We start from the raw sequence: 22051 nt of genomic DNA on the forward strand, positions 1-22051 counted from the left end.
GTGCCTGACGGTAAGCTTTTGATTGCCAAGGCATCCATTCCAAAGACATCCATCTCAAATAAACATACTGCTAGCTTTACAGCTAAATAAGGAGCTATGCTGTCCCACCCATGAACTTCCCCTTTTAGCCCTGGATGACCTAGATAACTGACCATTTGTGTGACCCTGCTTTTCCTTTCCCAAGCTTTAATTCCCCCTCTTATATTTTAAATTCACCAATAAAAACTAAACTCTCAAAATCATAGGCATACCACCCATGACTCCAACAAAGGCAGAGTCTGCACACTCCTTCTCTACACAAGAGCTCACTGGATGACTTTGAGTGTGCCATGTACCTTCCAGAATATATGATTAATAAGCTTTGTTTTTTCGAAGTTCACAATGGTTATTGCTGAGATGTATCCTGCCATCATAATAAAAGCCACAAGGGCCAGTCCAGCCACAAGACTGGCTCTGGTTGGGGAAATGTCTGTGGGGGCTCAACACAAATCATGCAGGCAACGTACATGCCTCCAGGGATCCCTAGCTGATGACATCACGATACAAGAGCTGAGTCCAAGACAAAAGAGTGAGGATATACAGAAAAGAGAACCCTGCTAACTACTGGTGGGAATGTAAACTGGTGCAGCCACTATGGAAAAAAGCATGAAGACTGCTCAAAAATTAAAAATAGAACTATCCTTTGATCCAGAAATCTCATTTCTGGGTGTTTATACAAAGGAATTGAAATCAAGATCTCAAAGAGATACCCACACCTTTATGTTCATTGCAGCATTGTTCACAGTAGCCAAGACAGGGGAAAAAAACAAAAGAAGCATCAGCAGAAAGAAATCTTAACTGAATTTCCATCATTTGACTAAAGCAGAGCCTCCTAAAAAAATGGCCACCACTAACTTCCCTCCAAAGCAGTCTCCACACAGGAGGTGTTTCAAAAAAACTGTGTAGAGTTGCCTGGGTGGCTCAGTCAGTCGAGCATCCCACTTTAGCTCAGGTCAAGATCTCACAGTTCTTGAGTTCAAGCCCCACATCAGGCTCGCTGCTGTCAGCACAGAGTCCGCTTCAGATCCTCTGTTCCCCTCTCTCTTTCTGTCCCTTCTCAGCTCATGCATGGCTCTCTCTCAAAAATAAATAAAATGCCAAAAGAAAGAAAGAAAGAAAGAAAGAAAGAAAGAAAGAAAGAAAGAAAGAAAGAAAGAAAGAAAGGGAAGGGAAGGGAACTGTGTAAATGAGGTTTATCAGAACCCTTCATTTGTCTTCCCTAAAAGCCCATTTGTTTTTCCCTTGGAAGTCTTTCCCCACTCTCTTTCCCCTAACTAAGTTGGTTTATAAACTTCTATCTCTAGCTGGTCAGTGAACCTCTTCATCACAATGCTTCTGCATGTGTACAATTAAACCTGTTTTCTTTTTTTCCTGTTAATCTACCTATTTTCCTCCCAAAGATGTGTTTGGAAATGTATATTTAGAGTGAAGAGGAAGGATGAGAAAAGAATTCTGTCCTTGGCTCAATCCAAGTAGTCGCGAGAGTCAGTAAGTGAAAGAAACAACCTGAGGTGCCTGATTGGCTCAGTTGGAAGAGCATACAACTTTTGATCTGGGGGTCATAAGCTTGAGACCCATGTTGGGTGTAGAGATTACTTTAAAAAAGGCAACCTTAATAAATGAATAAAAGAAACAACCCATGCTGGGCACATAACTCACTTGTGGAATTTACCATCGACTCTTGTCTGTATGCCCTCTGCTTATGTTCTACTGACCTTCAATCCTTCAATAATGTATCAGACCCTGTATTACCTACTGTTTTCAAGTGTAGAGGTAGCAAAATTTTCCCTTCTTCCTTTCTAGGTTCTTTGACTGTTGTAACAAATAAACTGGCATAAAGCAAATTAGCAAGAGAAATTATAAGAGAAGTATTAAGGCACAAGTGTATTTCTGCCTGAATGTGTTTTTACTGAGACTTCAGAAATTCATCCAAAGCCCAATAAAAATAATGAATTGTCTTTTTTTTTTCTTACATACCATTTCTCTCTGCATAAATAGTTATGGAAGATTTTAATTAGAACATTATGAATAATAAAAGATAACATTTATCACAACTGTCCAGACAATCAAGATGGGGTTAATTATGGAAAGGCTAGAACAAAGCATTTTATTTGTCTCTCATTTAAGAATTCCCAGGTAAGTGGTATAAGTTACTTAGGAATCCCATTTCTTCTGTTGCATTACTCTGCCATCCCCAAGGGGAGAGGTGTTAAGCTCAATTGTATCATACACCCCTTTGGCATTCTGGTGAAGCCAATGAATAATTGAGAATAATAACAATAATTAAGAACAAGAGAATATTTTTAAATGCACAAAATAAAATACATTGGATTTTAAATGAAATTAAATCAAATATTTAAAGTTTGTGATATAGTAATACATGTGTTTATTAGTGCATAAAGTAATAATATCTAAATGGGGGTCTAATCACTACTATAGTTTTGTGTATGATCAGTGCAAAATATTTTGAGATATTTGCAATAACTATAAACTGATATCAAAGATTTCCACTGTTTTTAATTCAAAAGTGAATAATTGTTTTTTTTGTTTTTTGTTTTTGTTTTTGTTTTTTAATTTTATTTTTTTACAGTAATCTCTACACCCAACATCAGACTCGAACTCAAACCCCAAGATCAAGGGTCACGTGCTGTATCGACTGAGCCAGCCAAGCGCCCCCAAAAGTGAAAGAATTGTTAAATTTCAGTTGCAGGTTAGTGAAAATAAAGATGGTAATTTTCCCCCCTGTGAAAATCAAAAGGAAACCTGGTTCCGAATGGCGTGGGGAGGCCAGCAGGGGGCGCTCTCATACCCTGCCACTCACGCCAATTACAGATCCTACGGAAAGACTACTTTCCAAATCTTAATACTTTACAATCCCAGCAGGAAGATAGGCTTTCCCTCCCTACTAGGGAACTGCCCAGCCAATTAAGACTGTCACAACCCAGGCAATGAAAAGCCACTACACCTCCAATTCCTACTTTACGCCAATGGACTGTTTGTTTATAACAGGCTTCGAAACTTCTTCCTTTCCTCTAGAAACAAGTGTTCCTCTCCTTTGTTCAGGGGACTGGCCTATGGTTTTGCTGTAGCTTGCTTATCCTTGATTATAATTCTCTGCTATTCCTGAATAAGCCCATTTTTGCTGGTAGAATAACTGGTAGTTTTGTTTTTTAAGGTTGACACCCCATACCAGTTCATGGATCCTATAAATTCCATTCCTGTGGTTCTTGGAAGCCCCTGGATTCCAGGTTAAGACACCCTGAGACATAATGATCATCTGCATGAGAAAATTCATCACTATGTTTTTGGGAAACAGCTATACCAAAACACTGAAAAACTGAATAATGGTCAACAAAAGGATATATCAAGGAATTAATAGAAAGGAGCTAAAGTCAGGGAAAATGTTCAAAGAAAGAATATAATTAACAAATGGTTTTAAATTTGTATTCAAGGATAATATCTCTTTAGGCACTCAAATCAGAAGCCACAACCCAAGCAGCTTCTATTACAAAAGCTGGTAGAACTCTAGGAAGCAGACCAAATGAACAGCTCTCAGAAACAATGGTTAACTCACTTTCCTGGGCTGCTTTGGTAGTTGATTTCTGCAGATATAAAGGGATATGTTCCTACAGTTCAGTTCAGGTTGTTTCCCAACTGGCTTTATTTCAGAGAAGCCGTAGAATTTATGGCTTAGCCCATAGTTGAATGTGTGGATGTATGCTTTGGTTCACAATTTTTCTTCCACATCAAAAGTAGAATATCACACTTATTTCAGAAACACTGGATTAAGTAGTTAAAACTAGAAATGACTGGGGTACAACAACCTGATATTATCAACCAATATTCTCAACGACTGATATCAACATAACACTTTATTGTTTAAAAAAAGCTACTTTTGGGGGCGCCTGGGTGGCTCAGTCTGTTAAGCGTCTGACTTCAGCTCAGGTCATGATCTCACAGTTTGTGGGTTTGAGCCCCGCGTCAGGCTCTGTGCTGACAGCTCAGAGCCTGGAGCCTGTTTCAGATTCTGTGTCTCCCTCTCTCTCTGCCCCTCCCCCACTTGCACTCTGTCTCTCTCTGTCTCAAAAATAAATAAACATTAAAAAAATTTTTTTTTAAAAAGCTACTTTTGGGGCACCTGGGTGGCTCAGTTGGTTAGGCGTCCGGCTTCGGCTCAGGTCATGATCTTGTGGTCACGAGTTTGAGCCCCACGTCAGGCTCTGTGCTGACTGCTCAGAGCCTGGAGCCTGTCTCAGATTCTGTGTCTCCCTCTCTCTGACCCTCCCCCCGTTTATGCTCTGTTTCTCTCTGTCTGAAAAATAAATAAACATTAAAAAAAAAACTTTAAAAAAAATAATTAAAAAAAGCTACTTTTCCATGCATTGCTTCCTGTAATTCTCAGAATTACTCACTCATGTCCTAGAATGTACTGTAAAAAATACGGTATTGGAAACCCATGGATCTCTTTCTGAGCTTGCACCTTCACACAATAGTCCTCATAGTTTCTCCCCACTGCCCCTCTCTGTGTTCATTAAGTCACTACCTGATTCAGCAGATCACAGGAACTTGTTAGAAAGGGCTGTTGATATGTGGCCACATGATGGCCACCTTAATTCTTCTCAGAGTCATCTTTCAAATCCTCCAAACCCAGGTGCCCAAAATCCCTGCCTTTTTACTCTCCCTCTTCACCCAAAAATACTAGAGAGTAGTTGGATTTGCAGTACGCCCTGAGACAACTCCCATTCAGTCTCTCAGCACACGATTACCAATTATTCAAGGAAAACTTGACATGAGCTGGGCTTTGAGGTGCACCAGAGTTTCTGTAAATCCAAATATGTTTCTATAAGTGCCAATACTTCTCTACCTAATCCTAATGACATAGCTCCCATTCAAAGAGAAGATCAGGACACTATATACCAGGATGGCATTGCTACTAATATGCTTTGAAGATAAACTCTGGGTATGAACTGAACGTGATGACTATAAAACAACAACAACAAAAAATTTCCCTTTACTCTCTGTGAACAGTGAAATAAAATAAAGTCACTTATGGGGTGACTAGCTGGCTCAGTTGGTACATATTGTGACTCTTGATATTAGGGTCATGAGTTTGAGCCTCATATTGGGGGTAGAGTTTACTTGAAAACAAAAATAAATAGTCACTTAGGTCAAGGGAGTGGGTAAAATGGAGCAGGGAGACCATTAAGGAGGTGGCCTTTATGTATGTCCTCATTTGGTGGAGTCATGAACTTTTGAACTGGGTCAACTCATAAATACTCTAAAGACTCTGCAGAACACCTGCAACTTGCTACAGTATCAATTGGACCTTTGCATAGTGATAGCTTTAGCAACCAATTATGTTTAGCCAATATTAGTTTTCTGTCAACAACACCAATCAAAATTCTTTGTAAACAATGTATAACAGCATTCCCCCTTTGTCTCTAAAATCCCTGACTTTTGCTCTCTTGTGGGACACTATTTGGGTTGTGTGATCAGAGCACCCCAAATTACAATTCTGGATCTCAAATAAATGCTTTTGCTTAATCATTGCCTCCTTACAATTTTTGGTTGACACTGTCTAGGTTCTTTTATTACCTCTGTAATAAAAACAGATTAACAAAAGAAAAACATACAGAAATTCAACAACATGTGTATCTCTTGTATATATTGTGGATAGTCAGAAAAACTGAGTAACACTTCCCAAAATGACTCAAGCCACCACCTTAAATACCATCTTCAGCTAAAGACAAAAGAAATGGATGCTGGGTGGCTCAGTCGGTTAAGCGTCTGACTTCAGCTCAGGTCATGATCTTGCAGTCTGTGAGTTTGAGCCCTGTGTCAGGCTCTGTGCTGACAGCTCAGAGACTGCTTTGGATTCTGTGTCTCCCTCTCTTTCTGCACCTCTAGTGCTCCCTCTCTCACTCTCTCTCTGTCTTTCAAAATGAATAAATGTTAAAAAAAAAAAAAAAAAGGACAAAAGAAAGATATTGCAGTGGGAGTGGGGAGGCCAGTTAAGGGAGGTTATGAGGAAAAGCGCAGCAAACAAAGTTAAGGTTTGTTGTGTATATTTAAGTCTGTGCCTTCTCCATTGGTAAGAGTTTCTTGTGATTTAGAGTCAGCCTTCTCTTCCTGGTACTAAGAGTGAGATACTCTCACAAATGGAGATTTCCTAAACGTCCCTTACAAAAGGGTAACTTCCACTCCCGGGTTTCAGAGCTTCTCCTGGGCTGGTGGCTTCTTAAAAATAACCAGCTTAAATAATCCTTATGCCAAAGAGGTATAATTTGGAGTGGCATGCTTTGCTACTGTTCATGACAATTTGATGATAAGGTGGCCCAGTGAGAAACTCAACCAAGGTGGCTTAGCTGGGAGTAGCCCTCAAAGAAATGCATTGATAGGGACGCCTGGGTGGTTCAGTCGATTAAGCATCCAACTTTGGCTCAGGTCATGATCTCATGGTTTGCAAGTTTGAGACCCATGTCAGGCTCTGTGCTGACAGCTCAGAGCCTGGAGCCTGCTTTGGATTCCGTGTCTCCTTCTCTCTCTGCCCCTCCCCTGCTCGTGTTCTCTCTCTCTCTCTCTCTCTCTCTCTCTGTGTGTGTGTCTCTCTCAAAAATAAATAAACATTAAAAAAGGTTAAAAAAATTCATTAATGGAAAGCACATTCAAGGATCTCACTTTATCCATAAATTGCACCTTGGACTACATACCCTCTTTATCTCTCAATGAAGATTCCACAGTTCACAACTCCAGAGGTGTTTTGTTTTGTTTTTCACTGATGTTCCCATAGACCATAGCCTAGTCATCCGGGGAATTTTCCCCAGAGGTTTTTTGGGATGTGAATTTAGGAGATAAATCTCTGATTGTCTCCTGATAACTCCAGACAACTCCTCTTCAGTATTACCTCTCCCCAGAGCCTTGCCATTCTTTTGTGCCCTCAAGGGAGTCTTTGATGTTGGACACCTTTGCTCCAGGCTATTCTCAGAGTGAACCCAAGTGTTCTAGATGAGAAGGTACAGGAACAGGTTCACTTAGTAAGTCTGTTCCCTCTCTCCCCACCCCCACTATTAATCAGTGGAGTGCTGTACCTCTCACTGCTATTCCTCTCTTCACTGCCACAGACTACTTGGCTCTCTGCTCTTCAGATCCACATACTGATTTCTACCACCAGTGACACGTGAGTGTTGGATCTGAACAGGGTGAGTTAGATTTAGGGTTGGTGCTGAGGATGCTTGAGGGGAAAGGCCCAGGAACACTGGAAGGGGCCTGACTGAACTTCTAGACGGTAGAGTTAAGATTGGAAAGTGATCCAGTTTGTAAGAAGCAAAGACCTGAATTCAACTCAGGAGTAATCCCACTGATACAGTCTGTCCTGTCAACCCCTCCAATCTTTCCAAGCATAATATTTTGAAGCAACTTGAATCCTGATCTTTTACCCTGGTTAGGACCTTTGGCCAGGTCTAGGGTGCCAGAAATGAGCAAGTGCCTATTCTGTCTTCTATGCTCGATGTAGCACTTTACACAATAGGGGAGGAAAAAAATTTCCTTCCATCCTTCAAGATACTTCCAACTGGTTTAAGAATTAAAATGAAATAAGATTTAGCAGGAGGGAAAAACACCAAAGTTTTATTATGTGCACATGGAGGCCCAGTAATGAAATGGAGACCCCAAGTAAATGACTGAGGCAGGCAGCTTTTACACATTTTAAATAGTGAGACAATACATTTGTGAGGAATTGACAGGAGAGAGAAAACAAATGTTTGGGAGTTCCAATTAGTAAGGAATTCTAAGCAGAATCTGGGCTGAAATAGTAGATTAGTAAAAAGGAATAAAGTTTGTTTATTCAGCTTACTTGGCTTTAAAATTCCAATCTCTGGTGGGGTGCCTGGCTGGCTCAGTTAGTGGAGCATGCAACTCTTGATCTCAGGGTTAAAAGTTCGAGTCCCACGATGGGCATAGAACCTACTTTAAAAATAATTTTAAGCAAGTAAAATCTCTATCTTTGGTGATAAGAATATCTTTTTATTTCTTAGTATAAGGAGGGTACCTTTCATACGAGATTCATTTTCTGCTTTTAGGGGGACAGAGGAGGGTCTGAGTGTCCTTGTACTGGCTGTTTTCCAAGTAGCTTCAATTCAAAACAATCAATATACTATTGTGACACCTTTTAGGGTGGTCTACCCTGTGTTCCTACAACATTCTCAGAAGGGCTCTCACATGCATATCTTGTTAGAGTCCCTCACAAGTCTGTGAGGCAGCTATTATTAGGCAGATTTGAGGACACAAGTGCTCAGAGAGTTGAGAATCAGGTTAGAGATTCCATAGGGCCAGCTCCACTCCCCATGGTAAATGAGGACAGAGAGCTGGTTTAAAGGGGAAACTTTTTCATACACCTCTATGCGCTAATTTTGACCAGGGTAGCTCCTGTGAGGGTAGTTTCAATCTTGGTACAGGATTGATTAAAATGGTATTTCAGAACTGGAGCTCCTATATGATTGCATTCTTAACAATAGATCAAGATTGTTTATAACTATGATAACTGGGTAAACGGCCTCTGAGAAGGTATGTGGGTAGTCAGAAGTGATAACAGGCTTTGGGGAAGTGTTATAAGGAATGCAGGATTAGATAAACACCATCTTGCAGAATCAGTGTAACTGTAGCCTGGGGTCTGAGGGAACCAAAGCCTTCTTGCTTGGAAAATATCACCCAAGTCTTCACTCATCTTCTGCATTCCCTTAAAAGGTGGCAATCCTTTCCACTTCACAGCCATACAGCTTAAAATGCCTTTTTTTTTTTTCAGACTCATGCTTTTCTGAGAACTGATCCGCACCGCAAGACAGAATTAGCTAGCGGGTGATTGGTTGGAGTGGAAGAGAGGGCAGACAGGAGGTGTTTGAAATCCTCAAAATAAACTCCACCTATTTTTTACAATTTTGTGTTTGTCTCACTCAGGCTCTAGCATAATTTCAGTTCTCATAAACTTTATTATCTAACGAGATTCATCACCTTCAAGTCTGGGAACAAAATGATAAAATTGGGCCCAAGTGCCTACACTGGCAGGGAAGGAATTTTAAGTTGGAGGTCAGCTCTTAGGGCAGCTGAAATAATGCTTTCCTCTCTCCCTGCTGTGGACTCGCAGGTGGCCCTGGTGACTGAGATGGCATCCTCTCTAAAGGTCCTTGGCCCTATCTTGGCCCTGCTGTTTCCCCTATGTGGGCTGCTTATACACAGCCAGAACCTTTCCTGGAGGGAATTCATGAAGCAGCACTACCTGAGCACAAGCTGGAAATTCAGCGACTACAAATGCGATGAACTCATGAGGGAAAGAGGAGCTCCAAAAGACAGGAACTATCACACCTTCATCTATACCTTGTGGCACAAAATCGAGCATATATGCCTCAGGAAGTGGAGAGATCGTTACAGAAATGTATATATATGGGCCAAGCATCCCTTCAAAATCCTCCAGTGCTACCAGGAGAGTAACAAAAAGAGCTACAGAGAACATAGCAGCTACAGCTACATTGAATTCCACTGTGGCATGAATGGGTATGTGGACAGCATAGAGGACATCCAATTGTTAGACATCAAAAATTAGAAAGTCTACCCACACCCCCAGGTTTTAGTAGAGTGCCCATTACTTTCCAAGTGCTAGCCTGATGCCTACATCAACAGCGCTGGCTACTCCTTCCTTTGCGTGTATGTGCCAATGTTTTCTCACGATTGGAGTTATGTACCACAAGGTTTCTTGATATTAAAACTGCCTGCGTTGTTTCTCTACCCTGAATACCTTTCTGCCCTCATTTACCTGATTTGCTCTTACATTTTTTTTTTTTTTTAAGATTTACTTCTTATGGCTTTTCTTTTTTACTGAATCAGGGATTTTCCTGATAATGACTCTCCTTACACCTCCCCAACCTAAATGATCTTCCCTTCCTTAAATAAATTATATCATTCCAATGTGTACGAAATTTATACATGCTATATGTGCAGAGTATGTGTTCTGTGACTGGTATAGGTGTTACAGGGTGTGTGATGCAGATTATGCTTGGATATGATTTGTGCTGAGTGTAGGGTTAAGGTGTGTGTTACTGGACTCATTCATCAAACATATCTCTAAGGAAATGCATGCATTTTGGATAGGTTAAGGCATTATGTTTCTTGAGGAATAATACATTAAGTAGAAGATAATCACAGAAATGAGTTTACCTGATAATAACCATTTTCACTAGGCAGAGAAATAGAGTCCAACAGGACTTTAAAATGCAACCTTCAAGAATGGGTCTTAAGACTTAAATTTTGTTGGAGGAAAGAGGAAGTGAATTGCAAAATGAACTGTTGAGGACACAAGTAAGCAGAGTCCACGAGAATTCTGTTTGCTAAATGGGGAAGAGAGATTCAGAGAAAGAGAAGTCTTCACTTCATATAATTTTGCCTCAGGCAGGTATGGGGAGGAGAAATACTAAACACTAAAGTACCTTGTGTTCTTCAGCCTCTTGCATTGTTGAAAGACTCCAGTCCTGAAACAATCAGAGAAAAGACCAAGGTATGAACATTTTCAGCGAGGCGGCTGTGCTCCTAGTCCTAGAGGTCTGGCCTCAATGAGTAGCCAATGAATCTAGGTTGGTCATCCTGTGCCAAGAGCAGCACCACAGGTTTGCAATTTTTCAGTGCACCTGGGGATGAGCAGACAGTGGGGAGATGATGACCTATACAAACCAAACTCACAAGAGATTAGTGTTAAACCAGTAGTTCTGTATCAATAATCAATCTACATGAGGAGGAATACTGATTGTTTTTCTCAGTTGATAAAAGCTGCTTCAAAATGTAATGGCAGGGGTGCCTGGGTGGTTCATCCTGTTAAGAGTCCCACTCTTGATTTCGACTCAGGTCAGGATGGTGAGTTCGAGCCCCACATCGGGCTCCTCACTGTCAACTTGGGATTCTCTCTCTCCCTCTCTACCTCTAGCCTGCTTGTGTTCTCTTTCTCTCAAAATAAATAAATAAACTTTTAAAAATGTAGTGGAATATTTTGTGGTGGCATATTTTGGTTTCCTATAGTCATATTTCAGAATGGTCTTTTCTGGTCACCCACAGTAAGTTTTCACAAATACCCCATTTAAAAAACTTTGAAAGTTCCTTTTGTTAAAGTGTAAAAAGATGATAGGAGCACCTGAGCAGCTTAGTCGGTTAAGTGTCTGACTTCAGCTTAGGTCATGATCTTACAGTTCGTGAGTTCAAGCCCCGCATTGGGCTCTGTGCTGACAGCTCGGAGCCTGGAGCCTGCTTTGGATTCTGTGTCTCCTTCTCTCTCTGCCCCTCCCCGACTCATGCTCTGTCTCTCTCTCAAAAATAAGTAAACATAAAAAAATAAATAAAAAGAAAATAAAAAGATGATGGTCCAAAACAGTATAGGAGGAAAATGGATTTAAGCCCAATTAGTATAATAGCTTTATGTTGTTGCTTGGGTTTTCCCACATCCACTTCTTTAACCCCATTTGAATAGCTGCATATTCATTTCCTGTCAGGAACTATCCTTTTATTAGAGGGAGAGAGTGTGCAAGCAGTGGAGAGAGGGAGAGGGAGAGAGAGAGGGAGAGGGAGAGAGAAAGGGAGAGAGAGAGAGAGAGAGAGAGTGTGAGTCCTAAGCAGGCTCCACACTCAGCACAGGTCTCCACAGGGCTCAACTCAGGGCTTCATCCCACAACCCTGGGATCATGACCTGAGCCAAAACCAAGAGTCAGATGCTCAATCAACTGTGCCCCTATTCTTCTCCCCCTCTTTTAATTTATTTTTTTAATTTACATCCAAGTTAGTTAGCATATACTGCAAACAGTAATTTCAGGAGTAGATTTCTTGATGCCCTTTACCCATTTAGCCCATCCCCCCTCCCACAACCCCTCCAGTAACCCTCAGTTTGTTCTCCATACTTATGAGTCTCTTCTGTTTTGTCCCCCTCCCTGTTTTTATATTATTTTTGTTTCCCTTCCATTATGTTCATCTGTTTTGTCTCTTAAAGTCCTCATATGAGTGAAGTCATATGATATTTGTCTTTCTCTGACTAATTTTGCTTAGCATAACACCCTCCAGTTCCATCCACGTAGTTGCAAATGGCAAGATTTCATTCTTTTTGATTGCCAAGCAATACTCCATTGTGTATATATACCACATCTTCTTTATCCATTCATCCATCTATGGGCATTTGGGTTCTTTCCATACATTGGCTATTGTTGATAGTGCTGCTATAAATATTGGGGTTCATGTTCCCCTTCCTATTCTTCCCCTTTTTGTGTGCAGTGGTGAAGTCTTGGGGTGATGGGGGGGGGTTCGTGGGGTCCAGAGCTGATGGCCAAGAAAGAATTCTTGAAGATGTCTTTGGTGCAAAAAGATGATTTTATTAAAGCATGGGGACAGGACCCATGGGCAGGAAGAGCTGCACAGGGGTCGTGAAGGGTAACTCATTATATACTCTCAGGTTGGAAGGGATCAGGGATAGAGTCTGTAAGGAATTTTGGAAGCAAGATTTCCAGGACCTTGAGGGGCTAGCTGTTGCTATGGAAACACCACTTATTACCATTCAATAAAACCTCAGTCATGAGACCCTTCAGATGGATATCAGAGGGGCTATAATCCTGGAGCATGATTGCCAGCATATATCCTGGGGCACTTGACATAAAGGAAGTAGACTTATAGGATCCTGGAGGTTGGGATAATGTTTTGTTTAATTTTTTAATGTTTATGTAATTTTTGAGAGTGAGAGAGCAACGGAGAGAGACAAAGCATGAGCCAGGGAGGGACAGAGAGAGGGAGACACAGAATCTGAAACAGGGTCCAGGCTGTCAGCACAGCTGAGGTGTTGAACTTGCAAACCATGAGATCATGACCTAAGCCAAAGTCAGACACTTAACCAACTGAGCCACCCAGGCTCCCCTAGGTTTGGAAAACGTTAAGCCAAGGTTCCTGTTGCCCAAAGCAAAGTGTCATCATCAAGGCAGCTGAGCTCCTGTAGGGAGATCACTCTGCTGGTCTCAAAGACTTGTCAATGGGCTGCTTACAGTAAGGGAATTTAATTTTGCTTTTGCCTTAATTTCCCACATCACCATGGCAAGCACTTAAGCCTCTTTCCTTTGTTCTTGGGTAGCCAGGAGCATCTGAGGAATATCACACATATTCCACCAGGGGAGTGGGATATGCCAGCTTGTATGTTTCCCTCAGCTTGCCTCATGCTCCCTTATCATGCAGTATTGGTGGAGTTATCCATCAAGGTTCCCAATCTCCTCTACTGGGCCAAATGATGGTCATGAGATTCGAGCTAGGCTAACAGGATTTTTTCTTATAGGAGACCAGAATATACCACCCTAAAAGATGACTCTTTGGTATAAAGATTATTATTTTTTATCAGTGGAGAAGGCACAAACTTAACTCTGCATAACAAACTTTACTTTTGTTTACTATACTTTTCCTGGTCATCTTTCCATAACCTGCCAGCCCCACACTGTTCTTCCTTTGTTTTAGCTAAAAATAGTATGTAAGCCCAAAGTCATAGCACCTTATTGAATGACTCATCCTGATGTGGAGAACAAAGGCAAAAGAAATATAGGGAAAAAATTGGGGCACATACTTTGCTAGAGGCGAAAGGCAACCTTAGCTTGACATTAGCCTGATCTCCAGGACCCTGTAAAAATCCCTTTGGAAACTTCCTTTTTCTCTACCCCCCCCAAGGTATATGTTAGGAATCATCTTCCAAGCATATGGCCCACTGCTATTCACCTGAAGGGTCTCATGACTAACATTTTACTAGACAGTAGTAAATGATCTTTTCCTAACAGCAGCTAGCCCCTCAAGGTCTTGGAAACCTTGCTTCCAAATTCCTTAGAGACTTAGGCTGTCCCACACCCCCTCTCAACATGAAGGTATATAATCAGTCATCCTTTACAACCCCAGCGTAGCTCTTCCTGCCCGTGGGTCCTATCCTCATGCTTTAATCAAATCACTTTTTTGCACCAAAAATGTCTTAAGAATTCTTTCTTGGCCTTCAGCTCTGGACCCCCACCACCCCAAAACCACATCAGAAAGGAGCTCCAAAGAGCTGTACAAAAGGGAAGACTTTTCTAGTCAGGGCTGTGGAGCAAGGAAGTTTTAGCAAAAGAAAGCAAAGGATTGTTTCAGGGAGGGTCACTTTCCTTTAGGGGGAAGAGCAGTGGAGGCTTATCATGCCAATTACCTCACCTTCCTTTGGGATGCGAAAAGAGCCCATCTGAACGATTATTGCCTTGGTGCTGACCAGAAATTTCCTAACCGACCAGTTGAGACTACATTTCTGGGAGAGGTTGAAATTGCAGTTCAGTTAGGTATTAGGCCCCACCTGGATGACTTGTCCCAGCATAAGTGACTCTTGAGCTTACGGTTCTCTTAACATTCCTAAATTTCCATTCCAGGTACAGGAGGCACACATTCTTTCCCCCTGTAGTCTTATTATGGGAAAGCTGTGTAAGTTAGAAATCAATTTGCTTAACGGAGGAATTCTAACCCAATTACAAGGAAGGAAGGAAAGCGTTTGGTGTAAATGTGTGGTTAGTAAAAGCCACCTTGCCTTGAAGAACTACAGTAAAGAATAGAAGAGTGAGACAGCACATGTGAAGTTTTCTCACTGAATATACCCTTTGATTGCACTTTGGTATAATTATAATGTAATTTAATAATCTTAGTAGAATGCAATGAGCGCTAGTAAAAGCTGAACACATTAAGGCTGACACAATAGTTCTGTGCCTAGAGAAGGGAAAGATCAGAGGAGAGGGTATCTGAGCACAGCCTAGAAAGATAGGTGAGTAATCAAGCAGAATAGGTCAGAATAGGTCAGAAAGAGTAATCAAGCAGAATAGGTCAGAATAGGTCAGCAAAAGAAACAACACCAGTGAAAGTGTGAAGTGCTAAAATATAATGTTGTCAGGGTACCTGGGTAGCTCAGTCGGTTAAGCATCCAACTCTTGGTTTCGGCTCAGGCCATGATGTTGCAGATCTTGAGCTCGAGCCCCATGTCGGCCTCCATGCTGACAGTGTGGAGCCTGCTTGGGATTCTCTCTCTCTCACTCTTTCTTCCCCTCTTCCGCTTGCTCTCTCTCTCAAAAAATAAATTAAAAAAATTTTTTAAATATAATGTTTTCTAAAAGTAAAAAAGAGTAGCTATCATGAAAATTTTAAAAATAAATCCATGTTATTGAATAACTTAATAAATAAACCCATTTTATTGGACTCATTAATTAGTAAGGAAATCAGTAACATGTTAAAAACGGTTCAAGTGGGATCTTGGTTTGTAGAAATGTATATTTTCTGCTGGACAAAATTCAGTTGCACTGCGAGGAACAGGAAACATCTGCATTATATTCAGTTTTGTACAATTTCATTTCTATACTGCAGGTCAAGGAAAGGTATACACTTCTGTAGTGTCTGTCCATCCCTGTAGATCTGCTAAAGAACTCCAGGCACTCCAATGGGAGGACACACAATAATCTCTTTTGTCCATTTCCAAGTCTCAGACAATTTTCCCCTCAGGAGATATGGAAAACTGACAACTTATGCAGGAAAATGTATAGAGTTCCTTAATACTGGTGTGGAAAGGAAGAAAGAAATCATAAGAAACAGTATGACCTAGTAAATGGCCAAAAAAAAAAAAAAAAAAAAAAAGGCATTACATGCCCAAATTGACCAATGGGCTAAAGGTTGGGGACAATTTTGAGTGCCAGCTCTGCAGAAACCATAAAACCAAACCTCACAAAGAAACTTGGAATTTATCACGTAGCATCAGCTTCTGACTCACTGTTCTGGCCACTCACTGGCCAGATGCCTGACACAGAAATACCTCAGCAACCATGGAAGGGGGAGTGTTCTAAGCAGTCTGATTATGGCTGATAATCATCATTGTTGTTTGGTTAAAGATACTAATCTTCTGGGGTGCCTGAGTGACTCAGTCGGTTAAGTGTTCGACTTGGTTCGGGTCATGATCATGCAGTCCGTGGGTTTGAGCCCTGCATCAGGCTTTGTGCTGACAGCTTAGAGCCTGAAACCTACTTCAGATTCTGTGTCCCCCCCCCCTCTTTATGCCCTTCCCCCGCTCACATTCCGTCTCTCAAAAATAAATAAATGTTAAAAACATTTTTTTTTAAGATACTAATCTGTTATCTCTGTGACAAGAATTTGGCACTCTTACTTTTGCCATCAGCAAGCATATAAGTCTAGAGAAAGGAATAGGCTGAATAATAGGCCTATCCCCTTCCAGCTAAGCAGGAGAGTGGAGGAGACACGGGTGTGTTTAAATACACACGGGGTGTGTGAGGTGTGCCCACAATGGACACATCAGATGCCCTAAACTTGCTTTGCGATTGTAGGGCTGGAACAAGGGCCAAGCCAACCACTGGGGTCTGTTCCCAACACAAGGAGCTTCTGACAGTGTTCAGGACACATTACTCCAGGATATGGCATCTTGGCATAGAGAATCTTTTAAGCTAAAGAAATTTGAGAAATGAAAGGTGAGGAAAAGACTTTCTGATCTTCCCCTGAAGCAGGCCATAAAACTCTCACGCGAGAGGTGCTCTCCCTATACCCAGAGGAAAGGAGCATCTTTATCTCCAAAGATGGAGAGACATGGAGAAGAATCTGAACAAACTTCTTGTTGAGTTTCCCCAAGTTGACTACACTTAGCTCATACCCTTTGTTCTATCACATCTTTCCACAACTTTCCACTTGTCATCAAACCTAGCATGAAAACATTCAGGTTTAACCACTTCTTTGGGTCTTCACATCCTTAGCAAGGCTCCCATTTCACATTAAACTTATGTTAAATAAATGTGCATGTTTTTCTGTTGTTAATCTGTTGTTGTTATAGGGAGCCCAGCTGAGAACTTCAAAGAGTAGAAGGAAAAAATATTTTTCCTCTCCTGCACTTCTAAGATTTGGGATAATTTCAGAAAGATAGATAGGAGAAGTAGACTCTCCCATTCATGTCCTCCCCAATCTGTCTTGCACTTTATCTGTGGTAGCTAGGCAGTAATTCACCTGCCTGCATTAAGACAAAGTGAAAACTTTATTTCAGGAGTCAGGCAAAGCCCAGTCTTGAGAACTTGGGCAATGGGTGAAAATCCATGTCAGCCAAGTAAAATGATTCTCAACTAGAAATTAGTATCAGATTCACTGTGGAGTTAACCAAACATAGGTGTGCAAAAGACCTCATTCCCAAAGATTCTGTTTCAGAAGGCCTGGGATCTTGGCATTTAAAAAAAAATTTCTTGGACCATTCTTTTTCTTTTATGTTTATTTTTGAGATAGAGCATGAGCTTGAGCAGGGGCAGAGAGAGAGGGAGATGCAGAATCCAAAGCAGTCTCCATGCTGTCAGCACAGAGCTCAACATGGGGCTTGAACCCACCAACTGTGAGATCATGAGCTAAGTTGAAGTCAGACACTTAACCAACGGAGCCACCCAAGGCACCCCTCTTTAGGCAATTCTGATGTGAGGCCAGGGTTGGGAAGCCCTGCCTAGGGACATGGTAATCAGATACAGTTTCCCTCTGCTGGTGAGCTTGGGTACTGTCAAGTTGTGGAAGTGCAGAGAAAAGGGGTCCTGTCCTGACACATGTGGCTGTACAATTGGATATATGAGTGCTAGGCAAATAGACATCTTTTTTCTTTTCTTTTTCAATTAATAGACTTATTTGTTCAGAGCAATTTTAGGTTTGCAGAAAAATTGGGCAGAAATTATAGAAAATTCTCTTATGCTTCTCCCTTCCTCTCTCTCCTAACCACACAGTCCACAGTTTTCCTGCTATTAACATCTTGTGTTAGTGTGCTCCTTTTGCTGTAATTGATGAACCCATATTGATTATTAACTGAAGTCCACAATTTAATTAGGATCAATTTTTTGCATTATATAGTTCTATGGGTTTCGACCATGCATAATGTCGTTGTAGGAGGGGAAAAAGTTTTCCTTGGCTCCCTAAGGGTCTCTGCTGGGTTTGAAAATTAAACCAACAAAGAGAGATTTAGTAGGAGAAAAGCATACGAATTTTATTGAATTTTTTACATGTACATGGGAACCATCACAAGGGAATGAAGAGCTGAAGAAATGACCAGAGCAAGAAACTTCATACCTTTTAGACAAACAAACAAAACATCTGTGAAGAATTGACAAGATAAAGGGGTTTGGTTTGTGGATAGTAAATGGTAAGGAAGTAACTAGAAAGACAAGGGCTAGCTTAACAAGGTTTGTTTGCAGGTTCCTCTGTACCACCTCTGGCTGGTATGTCTTTGTCTCCAGTAAAAGAATTTATTTCCTGCCTTTATGCAAGAGAGAGAGAGAGAGAGAGAGAGAGAGAGAGAGAGAGAGAGAGCGCTTTTCTGCATTTACTGATTCTAATTGCCTTTACTGCAAAAATAATTTTTATGTCTAAGAGCCAGATTTTGAGGTGGAGGTCTGGTTTCCTTCAGCATGAACAAGGACTATCTCCTCATTTATTTAGACTTTCTTTAATTTCTTTCATCAGAGTTTTATAGTTTTCCTCATATTGATCTTGTACATTTTTATTAGATTTATATCTAAACATTTCATTTTTCTTTGATGCTAATGTAAAACATTTTTTTTTTCAAATTCCAATAGTTCATTGTTGGTATATAAGAAAGCAATTGATTTTTGTATATTAACCTTGTATGCCACAATTTTGCTATAAATAGACATCATTTTTATCCTGTAGGTAACTGAGGCCATTAAAAGCAAAAGTGTCCCACTATTATATTTATGCTCCAGAAATACTAACCTGGAAGTGATATGTACAACAGATTGGAAGGAAAAGAAGCTTGAGGCTGGGAGTCCATGCAGGAGGCTTTTATGTGAGCCCTCCATGAGACAACAAGATTGTGAATAAAGGTATTGCAGCACCAGTGGAATAGTAATAACAGATTCAAGAGGCAAATACCCTCAATTTGCCCTTTTCCTTCGTGTGTGTGGGTCTCTTTTTTACCAAACCCAAACTTGTCCGTGCATCTGATGCACAGTAAGCCAAATTCTGAGACACTGGATTTAAAACAAAGAAAGCTTTATTGTAGGAAAGGCAGCCCAGGGAGAAGTCAGAGGATCATTCCCAAAGCTGCTTTGCCCTGATGAGCTTAGCTACAGCTTATATACATGAGAGAGGGGAAGGTATGAGGTTTCAAGAAACCCCCTTGTTAGGAGGGAGGCCTTGAAATAATCTGGAGGTAAGCATTCTTCTGGAAAATGAGTTGCTATTTGGGACCTGGGATCAGACACATCAAGATAGATGTTACTGTCCGGTCTCTATCAGGTTTCTACAAGTGGTGGGTAAACAGGGAGTAGGGGTGAAAAACTGACTGATGGTGCATGGGGTTAAGAGGTACATTAAACCTAAGTACAGAACAAAACAACGTGGAACTGAGTTAATAATGCAATTAATTCAACTGTAGTTTTGCTCATGCTTTCAAAACAGGTCCAAAAACCAATAGTCCTGCCTTATCTTCACACACAGTTCCCTCTTTGGGGTGCCCTTACCCCACCTCTTCACCTAACTTCTAATTAATCCTCAAAACTCAGTTCAGGTGTTGTGACCTTCTCTCTGCTCACTCCTCACAGTCCCCTGTTGTTTCCTCCACCACAGCTGCAAGTGCTATTTATATTTATTAATATACAATGTAGTGTTCTATTTATCTGGCTGTCTCTTTCATTAAATCATGAGCTCCTGAATCTAAGTAGCCATTATCTAGCCCCCAATAAACATACACATAAATAAATAATTCATTCATGTCTGTTGTTGGAATTCACAACATTATCAAGTACATGACAATTATTATATCAAATTTACATGGTGTGCTTTGTCCTAAAGAACTGAAATCATAGAGCTTCAAAACGCTGAAGCTTCAGATCAGGAAGGAAACACTCAACCCATATCAGGAAGTCATCAGTTCCTCAAAACTTCTTTGAGTCACATTGTTTGCTTAAATAGGGCTTACTCCTCCTGTGTCTGTAGTGATACTGATTTTAAACAGTGAGTTTGAGAGTCTGGGTTTCATCCACACTGTGCGTAAGAAGTTCACCTTTCAAGTCCTAGGTTTCTCTTTCCTAGGGCCCAGAACCCATCAGTCCCCTGCTGCACCCAGGTGGACAGGAGGCTCTGGCATACCTGGGAGGAGAACAGCAGACAAAAGCCTCTGAGTCTGGGACTAACCACTGCTTCTGTTCTCAGCGGGAGCCCCAACACGGAGACCTGGTAAGGAGAGAAGCCTGGGAGCTGGGGAGTAGAGCGGTGAAGATGGCTGGAAGGTCTGCGTCAAATAGATGGAGGACAAATATTCCAGGAGGGTGGAGGGAAGAAACAATGTTCTGTAAGCATAAGTATAGGAAAAAGAGTAGAAAATGATCTGCCAATCAGAGGAAAAGACATCTTACCTTATATTCCTCCTCACTGGGCTTCAGTCTCTTCATAGGATTGTGAGACTCAAGTGAGGAAGAAGATAGCTAAAAAAAAAAGAAAAAGGAAAGACCAATGACCATCTTAAAAGGCACAATAAAAATCTAAATGGTTGTGAATAATAATTTTGCTCTTATTGCTTCTACTACTATCACTACCTCATTTTTTTCTCTCTTCTTACAGAGAAAAGATGAGACTGGATCTTCTGGGACGCTTTCTTCTCCTCCTGCTGCTGCTGGCTTTATGGGGGCCAGTGCGTCCACTTTGTGCTTGGCGTCAATCCCTCACCAGGGCCCAGTGGTTTGAAATTCAGCATGTAAGGTCAAGCCCTGTCAGCTGCAACACGGAAATGAATGGTGTCAATAATTATACTCAGAACTGTAAGGTTCACAACACCTTTCTGCATGACTCCTTCAAGAACGTGTCTGATACCTGTCTTTTGTCCAACGTGACCTGCAAAAATGGGATGAATAACTGCCACCAGAGTCCACAGCGTGTTAATATGACTGACTGCACACTCACTTCAGGGAAGTATCCCAACTGCAAGTACAAAGATACTCCCCTGTACAAATTCTTCATTATTGCCTGTGATCCCCCTCAGCAGGGCGACCCTCCCTATCAGTGGGTTCCTGTACACTTAGATAAGGTTATTTGAAGTTTCCATCACTTTCCCTGTCATTCAGCACAGGTTTTCTTATGATCTCCTCTGCTATTTCTTTTCCTTTGTTGATTTCCATGGTTCCCATAGAAGAAAGAAGGAGGATACTGGGGGGGGGTGGGGATTCACATGCCAAGGATGCAAGACCAGCGCTGGGGACAAAGAGACATGGGATTCTTTTCTGCTTTGGGAGCTCTGTGTGTTTTGAAGGAAGGCAATAGAGAAGAGGGCAAAGAAAGATACAGGCTTCCATATTTTCAATCTTGGAACTTCTGCCAAGCTTTGGTGCACTGTGTTCACAGCAATAAAACCACTTTCTTTTGCATTGTAACGACTATGAGTATGTGTGTTTGGGGCCCCTGTACATCATTGCCACTCTGGAGCCATCTAGACTTGCATTTGCCAGCATTCGCAGAACTATTTGGGTCTTAGGCAACCTTAGAGGTTATTAAGCAACCTTGGGCCTCTGCCACTTCTCTCACCACTGTGTCTTTGGGACTTTGGTGCAAGAAAGTTCTCTATCCCTTCAAACTCTGTTCATAGATTTTACATATTTCCCTTAAAACCATTGTCTATGTTTATCTGTAGGTGGCATGGATGCCTCATAGACTGTTTTGGCAGCACTTTCACACACAGATTCTAACACTGACAACTGACGCATCGTAGATCTTTACTATTGGTTTCTATATTTCATCAGATAATGTTTTAAATATAGGTAGTAGTAAGGATAATAATCCACTATAGGCTTAGAGTCAATTCTCCCATTATCATTTTTTAAAAAAACTATTTTTTAAATGATTATTTATTTATTTTGAGAGAAAGAGTACTAGCAGGGGAGGGGCTGAGAGAGGGGAAGAGAGAGAATCCCAAACAGGCTCTGTGTCATTA

The 22051-nt window shown here is 41.2% G+C and overlaps 2 protein-coding genes across 3 annotated transcripts; both read left to right on the plus strand.

The window, feature by feature from the left end:
• The first annotated feature begins 7149 nt into the window (after positions 1-7149).
• EDDM3B (epididymal protein 3B) lies at positions 7150-10000 on the plus strand. 2 transcript variants are annotated; one of them, XM_045448490.1, is made up of 2 exons: positions 7150-7216; positions 9179-10000. In XM_045448490.1, the coding sequence occupies exon 2, from the start codon at positions 9197-9199 to the stop codon at positions 9632-9634; it is 438 nt and encodes a 145-aa protein (XP_045304446.1). In that variant the 5' UTR covers positions 7150-7216; positions 9179-9196; the 3' UTR covers positions 9635-10000. The 2 variants fall into 2 exon arrangements, with proteins under 2 accessions (XP_045304446.1, XP_045304445.1); XM_045448489.1 differs by having other exon boundaries at positions 7158-7238.
• A 10037-nt stretch (positions 10001-20037) lies between these two features.
• Positions 20038-21494, plus strand: LOC123582241 (ribonuclease K3-like). The gene is made up of 2 exons (XM_045448491.1): positions 20038-20304; positions 20689-21494. The coding sequence occupies exon 2, from the start codon at positions 20696-20698 to the stop codon at positions 21158-21160; it is 465 nt and encodes a 154-aa protein (XP_045304447.1). The 5' UTR covers positions 20038-20304; positions 20689-20695; the 3' UTR covers positions 21161-21494.
• The last annotated feature ends 557 nt before the right edge of the window (positions 21495-22051 follow it).

The sequence above is a fragment of the Leopardus geoffroyi genome, chromosome B3 (assembly GCF_018350155.1).
Source record: "Leopardus geoffroyi isolate Oge1 chromosome B3, O.geoffroyi_Oge1_pat1.0, whole genome shotgun sequence".
Classification (NCBI taxonomy): domain Eukaryota; kingdom Metazoa; phylum Chordata; class Mammalia; order Carnivora; family Felidae; genus Leopardus; species Leopardus geoffroyi.